Genomic DNA, 11,033 nt, shown 5'->3' on the forward strand with positions numbered 1-11,033 from the left:
GGGCTTCTTGACGCCTCCGGTGGCGGGCGCGCTCTTCCTCGCCGCCTTGGTGGCGAGCTGTTTGCGCGGCGCCTTTCCGCCGGTGGACTTGCGGGCCGTTTGCTTTGTGCGGGCCATGGCGGTAGCGGTAGCGGTAGCGGAGCGGCGTGCGTGGAGGTTAGGTGCGGCGCGGCGTCCGGTGCTGCCTTGACAACGGGCCCGCGCGCTTTTTTTTTTTTTTTTTTTTTTTTTTTTTTTTTGCACTTTTCATTCCCTTCTCGGATGGAGAAGGGCGGGCTGTTATAGAGCATGCGTTGTACTCTTTTCAGCCATGGGTTTTTGTAATTCTGTTTGGTCACCATTTATTATTTTTCTTGCTGGGGTGCGGGGAAGGGGGTGGATATCTCCCAATTGGGAATTTATTTGCAGGAGTTTGTAGGGGACAGTTCCGGTATTTACCTTAGCGGCCAAGGAAAACCTGCAAAACCTGGCCAGAACTGCTTGTGTCTTGCCTTCTCTTTATTTTCCGTGTTGCCAGTGTTGACGCTGGCGTTCACGGCGGGCAGTGGCGGCTTCGCGTTTCCTGTCACGCTCCGCCTCTTGCTCCTCTCTCTGTCTTCTGGACTGCTCGTTCAGGGCTTCCTCCTTTCTTCTTCTGAGCTCCCTGCTTTGCAGGAAGCTCATCTGGTAAACGTCTCTTGGGCTGGCGTCGTCCAGGCGTTCGCTGTCCACCAGTTCCGCCCGGTGGTTGACGAACTCCTTGGTTTGGACGCTTGAGTCCTGTCGTTCAACCGCTTCTTCCTTGCCTTCTAACGAGGCCTGTGCGGCTCGACTAATTGTCATCTTCTTAGGCCAGGCCGTTTGTGTGGCCTGGTCGCGACTGGGCTGTGCTGCTGTTGCTGCCATCCTGTCGTCTTGGTGCTGCGCTTCCTTCTTGTTGGTGTTGCGGCTAAGGGATTCACGTAGAGTGAGGCAGGCGGCCTCCATCTCCGCATGGAGAACCATGCGGAACCGAGCTTCCGCCTCCTGGAGGGCCGACTCGATGTCAGGACCGGCTGTCGTCGCCGTCTTCCCACTCGCTGCGTCGCGCCGCCGCCTCCCTCCTCCGCCCTTGCCACAGGCGGCGGGGGGAGGCGGCCGCACGTGAGCGGTGGCCGCCGTCGAATCACCTCCGGGCGCCGCCGTTGTTCCCGCGGCGCTGCCTCCTCTCGCTGGTTCCACGGTCCCTCCGCGGCTCGCCGCGGCTGCAGGACGCTGTCGTCGCCTTCTCCTGCGGCGTCGCTTCTTTGCCTGGGGCGCAGTCTCCTTTGTAGTGGCGTGATTTCGGCCGTTGAAGGCCTGACATCCGCGCCAGTTCGCGACGTGTTCACCGCCGCAGCGGGCGCACGTCGGTTTGACATCTCTGGTGCTGGTACAAGTGCGGGTGTCATGGTGACATCCGCACTTGACGCACCTGGCGGCGTTGCGGCAGTGCTTTGCCACATGTCCTTCCTCCTGGCACTTGAAGCACTGTGGCTTCGTGTCCAGGTGGGGGGGGAGAGTCTCCGGCTGCACGTGGAAGCCCAAGAGCTTCCGGATGTCGAGAATGCCCCCGCCATTGTCCGCCGCTGGTGTGGCGACAATAAACAGAGGCGGTTTCTTCCTATTGGTTTTGTTGTGCAACCTGACGGTTGCCTCAACAAAACCTTGTCGGCGCAGTCCCTCTTTTACCGCTCGCTCCGTGAGGATCCAAGGCAGGCCCCTCAGGAGCGCCTTGGTGACTTCTTGGTGACGGGTCTTTTGACTCATCGCACCTCTTCCCGGGGCGTCCACCGTGTGGGCGGCCACAAGGGCCTTCAGGGCCCCGTAGTCGTTCCAGTCAGCGGCCTGGAGCTTGATGGTTTCGTCGGAGTCAACGGACTCAACGACGACCTCCTTATCGCAGCTCCGCCCCATCTCATCATAGAGTTCCACCCACTCGACCTCCCTGCATTTAATGTACAGGGCGGGAGCGGGGGAAACTGCTTCTTCTGTCGCCGAATTGCCGCCTCTTGCGACATCACGTCCCACGCTGCTCATCTTAACCATACTGCGCGCTAGGTTTGACAATTTGCTTTTTTGCCGTTAAAACAGCAACACGACAATTTGCCACCCGCGCGCAGTACGATCTCCTCGCTGACTCTCCTGCAGGAGCTGAGCGCCGCGTGCAACAGTGACCTGCGCGCTACGGCTGCCACAACTCGACTGACGGGGGGGAGGGCCCGCGGCCCGCGCGCCTCCGTGCTGCGCTTATATGCCCTCGGTTGCGCGTGGTGGGGGGAGGGCGGGCCAGAGTCTATATAGGGGGGCGGCGGGCGCGCTGGGCGCAGACCGTAGCCGACTCGCCAGCCGCTGCAGCTGCTGTTTGTGCACGTTTTGCTTTGCCCGAGGAAGGAAGGATGACAGGCCGCGGCAAGGGAGGAAAGGGGCTCGGCAAGGGTGGCGCCAAGCGGCACCGCAAGGTGTTGCGCGACAACATCCAGGGCATCACGAAGCCCGCCATCCGCCGCCTGGCTCGCAGGGGCGGCGTGAAGCGCATCTCTGGTCTGATCTACGAGGAGACCCGCGGGGTGCTGAAGGTGTTCCTGGAGAACGTGATCCGCGACGCGGTGACGTACACTGAGCACGCCAAGCGCAAGACTGTGACGGCCATGGACGTGGTGTACGCCCTGAAGAGGCAGGGGCGCACCCTGTACGGTTTCGGCGGTTAGGCTGCGTCGCAGCGGGCGCTGGCCTTCCCGCGGCCGTGCTTGTGGGTGGGAGAGACTAGAAAACGGCCCTTTTCAGGGCCACCACACTGTTCGGAAGTTGAAAAGTGCGAAAGAGTCTGTGTTGTTGTTGCTGCGTGTGTGCGCTGTGTTGTTTGTTTGTTTCTTTCTTTCTTTCCGTTTGAGCGACGTGATGTGACTGGGAGGGGAGAAGGAAAGGAAACGTGTCATGTGGCTGGCTGTGTGTGGAGCTGCTTCGTTTGTGTGTTTGTTATTGTGTGTCTTTGTATCGATCGCGACGGAGATGGCGGGCTGTGTGTTGTTGTGCGAGAGGCGGTGATTATTTGCTTGCGTGGTTTGGCTCTGTGTGTTTGTTTGCGGCGGCGGCGTTGGGGTTTCCGAGGCAAGGCGTGTGGGCATAGGCGGCCGGATCAGCTGTTTCGTTCGTGTCGACGGCCGTTGCGCGCGGGAGTGGAGGGCGGTGTGTCGACACGCCTCCCTTTAACAATGGTCATTATTGCTGCCGTTGTCGGTTTGGAAGGCGACTGCGACCGTGCAAAATGTGTGTGTGTGTGTGTGTGTTTTGGGCCACACGGGCTGTGTGGACGACAAGATGGCGGACGTGCGCCGGCGGCGGCTGTGCTGTGACGGTGCAAAGTTAAAACAAAACAAGGTGCGGCGAGGACGACTGAAATTTTGCTTTGGACGTAGGTTTGTGTGGTGGCCCTGAAAAGGGCCGATTGTTGTGGGCCGAGCCGGCAAAGCGCGTTGCGTGCAGGGGAGCACGCGGCGGCTGCGATTGCCTGGCCTCCTTTAGGCCTTCTTCTCGGTCTTCTTTGGCAGCAGGACGGCCTGGATGTTGGGCAGGACACCACCCTGTGCGATGGTGACGCCCGACAGGAGCTTGTTGAGCTCCTCGTCGTTGCGGATGGCAAGCTGCAGGTGGCGCGGGATGATGCGCGTCTTCTTGTTGTCGCGGGCCGCGTTTCCGGCCAGCTCGAGCACCTCAGCCGCGAGGTACTCCATGACGGCGGCGAGGTAGACGGGCGCCCCGGCGCCGACGCGCTCTGCGTAGTTTCCCTTGCGCAGGAGGCGGTGGATTCTGCCGACCGGGAACTGGAGCCCAGCCCTGCTTGAGCGGGACTTTGACTTGCCCTTGACTTTGCCTCCCTTTCCGCGTCCGGACATGGCGATGGGCTAGCGACGGTGCACACGAAACGGAAACGAAAACGACCGGTGCGAGCGGCAGCGAGTCGAGCAGCGGAGTTTTTTTTTTTTTTTTTTTTTTTTTTTTTTTTTCATTCCTCCACCGGAAGGGTGGGGCGGGCTCATGGAGGGCTTATTGCCGCTTTGGAGCCTTAGCATATTCTTACGTTTTTCTGTGGTGGTACCATTTATTTTGCTTCATAGGGTATAGGATCTTTCTTTGTTTTTGGTTTGGTTTCTGAATTTTTTGTTCTTTTCTTTTTGATATTATTGTCATTTTGCACTTTTTGTGCAGGGGGATATACGCAACTCCGGTATTTACCTTACGGCTGAGGGAAACCCCCTAAAACCTCAGCTGGAGTTGGGTTGGGTTCCTTGTTCTTGTGTCTTTTTTTTTTTTTTTTTTTTTTTTTTTTTTTTTTTTTTTTTTTGTATTTTATTGTGTTTGTAGGTGATGTGGTAATTCCTTGTCTTCTGTGATGGTCTTGATGTCTGGGTGTTTCCCTGGATGGATTTTTTCTGTCGCTATTGCTATTATGAGTGGCGGATACGGGTATTTAAATCTAGGTATGTTTAGGTGATATGGAGTTCTCTGTATGAGCTGTTTTATATTTTCATTTGTTTGTAACCTATTGTTTCCGTATGTGGCAATTTGTTTTAGGAGTCGGTTTTCCATTGGGTCAATCCCAAGAGTGGTGTGTAGCGTGGCTGTCCGTTCATATGGGATTTTGCCGATTGTCCTCAGCATTCTTCTATCTGCGGACATTATCTTGTTGCACTGGGTTGTTGTTCCGCACCAGGCTATCGCACCATATTCTATGATTGGTCGTACGTACATTTTGTATATGTGTAGTGCCACAGGTGTAGAGGCTCCTCCATTTCGGTGTTGAAGTAGTCGGATCCTAGTTAGTTTTGCGTTTGCCATTCCTATTTTTTGCGTGGTGTTCCTCTCCCAGTTAAGCAGATTGTCAATTTCAAGTCCAAGGTATTTCGCTGTCTTTGTTGGTTCAAGTTTCTGTCCCCATAGTGCTATTTGGGCGTTCTTTGGGTCTTGTTTATTATCTTGTGTTAGATTTCTATGCCTTATTATCAGTAGTTGTGATTTAGTAGGGTTGGGGCGGATTCTCCAGACCGACATCCATTCTTCTAGCGCCTGGATGTATCTATTTGTTTTTGAGGCTATTAGTTCTGTAGTAGCCGCCTGACACCAGAAAGCTGTATCATCGGCGTAGAGGGCTATTTCCTCGTTTAGTCCTACTGGAATTGGGATGTCAGCTGTGTATAAGTTATAGAGCAGTGGCGATATTATGGCTCCTTGGGGTACGCCTGCCTTTGGTTGGAATCTCTCGGACAGTTCGCTCCCTACTTTAATTCGGATGTACCGCTCCGTTATTATGTTTTGTATGAGCTTTATTGTCTCGATTGGGATTCTGTATCTGATGAGCTTGTTAATCAGACCCATATGCCATACTTTATCAAAGGCCCTTTCAATGTCCAGTAGGAGCGTTGCTGCCGCGTTTCCGCTGTTTATTGCCTCAACGCTACTACTGATCATTCTTAAGATCGGGTCTATTGTGCTTCTGTTTTTTCGGAAGCCTGCTTGTTCGTCAGGTAGTATATTTTTGTTGTCCGCGAATTTTTGTAGTCTTTCTGTTAGAATAGTTTCGAATGTTTTGGCGATAACCGGTAGTAGGGCAATGGGTCTGTATGACCTGGCGTCGTGTTTTGGTTTGTTGGGTTTCGGTAGCATCCTAATCTCAGCATTTTTCCACTGCTGTGGTGTTTTATGTAGATTTAGTGCTGCGTTGTAGAGTTTCTGTAGTGCTGGTGTTATTATGTCTGCTGGTATTAGTCTCAGGTGCCTGCGAGTGATGCCGTCCGCGCCTGGTGCCGTGACTTTTCCGCTGGCTATTGCCTGTCTGATTTCTGTTGTCGTGATATCTGTTAGAAGTGCCATTTGGTCTTCGTCGTATATGTTGTGATACGTTTCTTCCAGGTGTTTGGTGGTTTCCATCTCTATTGTTCTTTGTTGTTTGTCGTCGAACCTGGCGTCTAGCGGGTGTGTGTAAACTTCTTTTAGTGTTTCCATGAATGCTTGGGCTTTGTCTCTTTCAGATGTCGTTATTTCACCGTTAACGATTAGTGGTGTTTCTTCGCCTTGTTTTTGTTCTGTAATTCTTTTGAATTTACGCCAAAAGTCTGCTGGATCTTTTGGATCAAGTTTTTGTATTTTTTCATTCAGAGTTTTGGCTCTGTACTCCCTGAGTAGGTGCCTGACTTGTCCATTTAACCTGTTCCACTGATTTTTTACAGTTGGGTCCCCAGTCCTCTTGTATTGGGCATAGACCTGCCTTTTTTGTTTAATTAGTGTCAGGATGGTTGCCGGAATCTTAGGTCTCCCCTCTATTATGGTCCTTGTTGGTGCACTAATTTCTATGGCTTCATTGATTGTGCTTGTTATGTGTTCGTTAAGTGTTTCCATGTCGTTCTCCGTCGTTATGTCCGCGTCGGTTATTGTAAGGTTTTGCGTTATGTGTTGGACGTATTTTTCTGCATCTATATTTTTTCTGTCTTTAAATGTCTTTTTCTCTGGTTTCGTTGTTTCGGGGTAAAGTAGCGTTGTTTTCATGAGTAGTGGTAGATGGTCGCTGCCGATGCTTTCTCCTATTGTTATATCCCCTATGTGCCGCGCTATGTTGGTTGTGATGAGTACATGGTCTGGTATTGAGGTTCCCGTGTGGTTTATGAATGTTGGCTCTTCATTGGGTAACTTTATGATGTGTTCGTTCTCCTGTAGTAGTTCCTCCAGTATTGTTCCATTTCTGTTAGTCCTATGGTCTCCAAAGTTGACGGATCTGGCGTTGAAGTCTCCGAATATGATGCTTGGCCCCAATGTGGTTATGTGTTGTATTAAGTTTTTCGATAGTTCCTCGGTTGGCGGCACATAAAGTATGGCTACGTGTACTGTTTTTATATGTCTGGTCGCTACTTTAATTACAATGATTTGTTGGTCGTCGTAGCATTGTGGGAGCTGTATCTGTACTGCTGGTATTTTTTTGTGATGTAACAGTGCTACTCCCCCGTGGGCCCATCCCCTGTGTCTGGCTTCTGTTATGGAATCCTTGCGGTAGCATGTGTGGTTTGATATGCTGATGGGTGCCTGTCCTGCCCTGGTTTCTGTGATACCTAGTATTTGCACATTTTCGCCCCTTATGAGCCGCTCAATGAGCGGTTTCTTCGTGTTAAAACCATTGGCATTAACGAAGCCGAGTTTCGCACTGTTCTTGATCATGTCTGCGAAGGTGATTGATTATTTGTGTGGTTGTTTCTCTCCCCCTGCGCTTTTTTGTTGTCGCTGACTGGTGAGATGCTGAAGTGGACCTTGTTCCATGCCTGTGTGACGTTTATTTCGCGTTTAAAGAAGGTTTTGGAGACCTCCCTCATAGCGCTCAGGACCAGGTTTTTTCTGTCTGGAAGTATGTTCATTAGGGCGAGTGTTGTTGCCCTGAGGAAGTCTTCGCATGCTACCGCTTGTGGTTCATCGCATTTGTTGCCAGTTGTTTTTATGTGCACGGGTTCGTCGGTGCATATAATTTTAGCCGTCGCTTCGATTGATGTCGGCGCCTTTGGGCGCTTGGGGCATTTGACGTCTGTTGATAGGTGTTCACCTGAGCAGTTTACGCAAATTGGTTTGCCAGGTTCTTGTTGGCATGCCGCGATTACGTGTGGGCCTCCGCACCTATTGCATCGGATTTTGCTTTTGCAATTTTCTGTGGTGTGTTCAAATGTGTGACATTTGGCGCACTGTGCAGGCTGTGGTGGTGGTATGTGCGATTCTTCAACTGGGTGGAACTTGCAGAATAGTTTGAAATGGTTCTTTAACAGGCTGTCGATTGTGTCTTTACTTCTGGTGATTACCCGCATTTTTTGTATGGGTTTTCCATATTCCCTGGACATGATCCTTTTCACTTTTGTGTATTGCAGTCCTAAGTTCGTTAGCTCTTCCTCAATGTCTTTTTCTGTTATTTCGTACTCGACTTTTGTGATGACTACACTGAGCAGTGGTTCGTTAAAGTGTTTTTGTTGTGTTTGACGGAAGGGTTTGCTAATTCTGCTGACTTTTGCCTCTGGTCGGTATTGGGTACAGATGGTTTTGTGGATTATGGTTTCTATGTCAGGGTGTTGGCTTGTTATGAGCGCTGTCTGATTTCTGTGTACTTCCATGGTTGTAATATGTTGGAGTACATTGTATCTCTTTAGTTGTTCGTAGAGTGTTTTTTGCGTTTCGTCTGAGTTGAGATTTTCAACTTTTAGTTTGATTTCTTCTCTGGTTTGAATTACTGGTTGTTCTTGAGTGTCCGTTTTGTCTGCCGTGTTACGTCGTGTACGCTTGCTGGTTATTGTCTCCCATTCCCCGTCGTCATCATCTTGTTCCCCAGTTTTTTTGTGTGTTTCTGTCGTTTCTTGTGTGCTCTGATGGAGTGGTGGGTTGTCCTGTAGCTGTGGTTTGTCGATCGGTGACTCCTTATTTGTTGTTTGTGGCGCTTTTGTCTGCTTCGGTTTTGAGTCCCCAGGTTTTTTGGGTCTTGACTTTGGGTTAGTGCTCGTCTTCCTAGTCCGTTTGCGGTCTCCAGTTTGTTGACTTTCGTCATCCGTTGCGTCAGACAGTATTTTGTCCGATGCGTGGGCGGGTGCTGGGTCGTGATTCGGTGGTGGCATCAACTCTTGGTCCGGTGTCAGTGGCAGGGTCGGATTTGGGTTCGCGGTCGTCATCGTCGGTGCAGTGTTGTCACCCGCAATGATGATGCGCGAGCTTTCGCACGCGCTGGTAGTCGCGTGGGACGACATGTCGTCCTTCCGCGTGTTGCTGTGTTATGGCAGTAGTTTTTCTGTGTGGTGTAATGTGTGTAATGTGAAACTCACCCTATTATTCTGGCCTTTGCGCTGCAAGCGCGGGCTGGTCTGTCCGCGGACAGGGCCCTGACTTGCGACAATCCCTGACTATCGGTTTCCCTACGTTCCAGCTTTCCAGAACATCTCGCCTAGCTGTGATGGGAGACACGACAATTTGCTTTTATATCTTGGAGTGAACTCAGGACGGGAGTGCGCTTACACATCAGTGGAAGGCATTTCCCGCTTCCTTTGTTCGCTCTTTGTGTTCTCGAGGCTCGAGGCTAGCAGCACAGAGTCCGCGTCGCAGCGAGTCAAGCACAGGAGTGCGTGCCGGCGCAGCCGGGGTGGGGGTGCTTTATGGGCTCGGGTGCGGCGGCCGGTTGCGCGCGCGCCCCATTGGTCGGCGGCCGCAACAGGGCGAGCTGGTAAAGGTGCGGCGGCGGCTGGCGGCGGGTGCCACTGTGTGGGGAGACGCTGACTAGAGCGGAGCGCTTGCTACTGGTGTTGCTGCTGCCGTACGTTGGTTCGAGATGCCGCCCAAGACTAGCGGGAAGGCCGCCAAGAAGGCTGGCAAGGCGCAGAAGAACATTTCGAAGGGCGACAAGAAGAAGAAGCGCAAGAGGAAGGAGAGCTATGCCATCTACATCTACAAGGTGCTGAAGCAGGTGCACCCTGACACGGGCATCTCGTCGAAGGCGATGAGCATCATGAACAGCTTCGTGAACGACATTTTCGAGCGCATTGCGGCCGAGGCTTCTCGCCTGGCGCACTACAACAAGCGCTCGACCATCACGTCCCGCGAGATCCAGACCGCTGTGCGGCTGTTGCTGCCTGGCGAGCTGGCCAAGCACGCCGTGAGCGAGGGCACGAAGGCGGTGACCAAGTACACGAGCTCCAAGTAAGGAGGTGGCTCTGGAATGGAAGGAAGGAAGGATGGAGAAGGCTCCTCCGTTGCGAGAGCGGCAAAACGGCCCTTTTCAGGGCCACCAACTTGCCTTTTGCGGGAAGGGCGGAATTGTTGTTGTTGTTTGTGTGTGTGGACGGCTGTGATGTATGTGTGCATTTTGATTGTGGGTGGGGGGGCGCGTCAAAGCGTGTTGCGCGGGGTACGGCCACGAGGTTGGTCGCCGTGGCGTGGAATGGTGGCACGCCTCGTTGGCGTGGTTTTTGACCCATTGGTGTTGTTGGGGTGTGTGTGTGTGTTACCCGTCTGCGAGGGGGGACAGTGCGATCGGCGACTTTTGTGTCACCGTAACGACGGCCGTTTGCGGGTTTGTTTTTTTGCACATCATACATGGCGAGGGTGAAATGTGAAATGTTTTTGTTTGGTTTTTGTTTTGTTTTTTTGCCGCCCACTATTCCCTTTGCTGTACGCCGAGTTTGACAATGGTGCGACGTAACTGCAGCGTGGAGGTGTGTGAGTGACGTTGAAATGAACGTGCCATTAAGACGCATTGTTGTTGTATTGTACTGTACGTGTACGGCGACACGCACGATGATGTACCATTCGACTCTGATGTTTGATAGCCGTGTCTGACTGATTGCGTACGACGCACGCACACCGATGTCGTCATTCAAGATGCACGCTAGACGACGACGGCGGCGGCGGCGGTGGTCGTTTGTTTGGCGAATGTCTGTACACGTGTTTGTCTGTGTCCATCCGGTATGTATTTGTTTGTTTGAAAGTGTTTTGTGTGTCGGTGACGTGGTCCGATCCGTCGCCCCCTGAGTAACTGTCGATCGGCGCGATAGACCGGCGTCACGCAACTGAACCGAAGTCTTGGGCACACCCGTCATACTGTTGTACACCGTCGCGCTGAGAACGGTAACGAAAGGTTGACGTTGATCGGTCGAATGTCTGGGCAGAACGTGAGGAATGAGGCAAGAGTGCAAGGAGGGGGGGCAAAAGAGAGAGGAAGGGAAAAAGGGGAGAAACGCATTCGTAGAGCAACGGAACGTTCCCGTGTCGGAGGCGTATTGGAGCCGCACTGAAATGCGTTTAACGGCGGCGCGGCTGCAAGTGTCTGCCGTGGTGAACGTTACCTTTGACGGCTGCATTGGGCTTTGCCTTTGCTTTCGCTTTCGCTTTCGCGTTCGCTTTCGCTTTCCCGGATGTACGTAACGTTTGTTGATATGGTTCTGAGGAAGAGTGTATGACAGTGCCGTGCCGTCCATGTTCGTGTGCCCTCCCATTGTGTGTATGCTATTGTCTGTGTACTTGAATGATGT

At 52.5% G+C, this 11,033-nt stretch overlaps 1 protein-coding gene across 1 annotated transcript; it reads right to left on the bottom strand.

Annotated features, from left to right (window-relative positions):
- Positions 1 to 498: 498 nt before the first annotated feature.
- LOC126431319 (MAP7 domain-containing protein 1-like) lies at positions 499 to 8,759 on the bottom strand. The gene is made up of 2 exons (XM_050090433.1): positions 8,253 to 8,759; positions 499 to 1,317 (listed from the first exon to the last, which is right to left on the bottom strand). Exons 1-2 carry the CDS (start codon positions 8,757 to 8,759, stop codon positions 499 to 501), a joined length of 1,326 nt encoding a protein of 441 aa, XP_049946390.1.
- Between the last annotated feature and the right edge of the window lie 2,274 nt (positions 8,760 to 11,033).

Source organism: Schistocerca serialis, unplaced genomic scaffold (assembly GCF_023864345.2).
Source record: "Schistocerca serialis cubense isolate TAMUIC-IGC-003099 unplaced genomic scaffold, iqSchSeri2.2 HiC_scaffold_109, whole genome shotgun sequence".
Lineage (NCBI taxonomy): Eukaryota > Metazoa > Arthropoda > Insecta > Orthoptera > Acrididae > Schistocerca > Schistocerca serialis.

What these genes read in the sequence shown, in the direction of transcription:
- LOC126431319 (XM_050090433.1), bottom strand. Translation starts at nt 8,759, where the DNA reads ATGTCGTCCCACGCGACTACCAGCGCGTGCGAAAGCTCGCGCATCATC. An exon ending in CGGACACTCAAGAACAACCA is followed by an intron (nt 1,318 to 8,252) that starts GTAATTCAAACC and finishes CGCGGATGTCAG; the next exon opens with GCCTTCAACGGCCGAAATCA.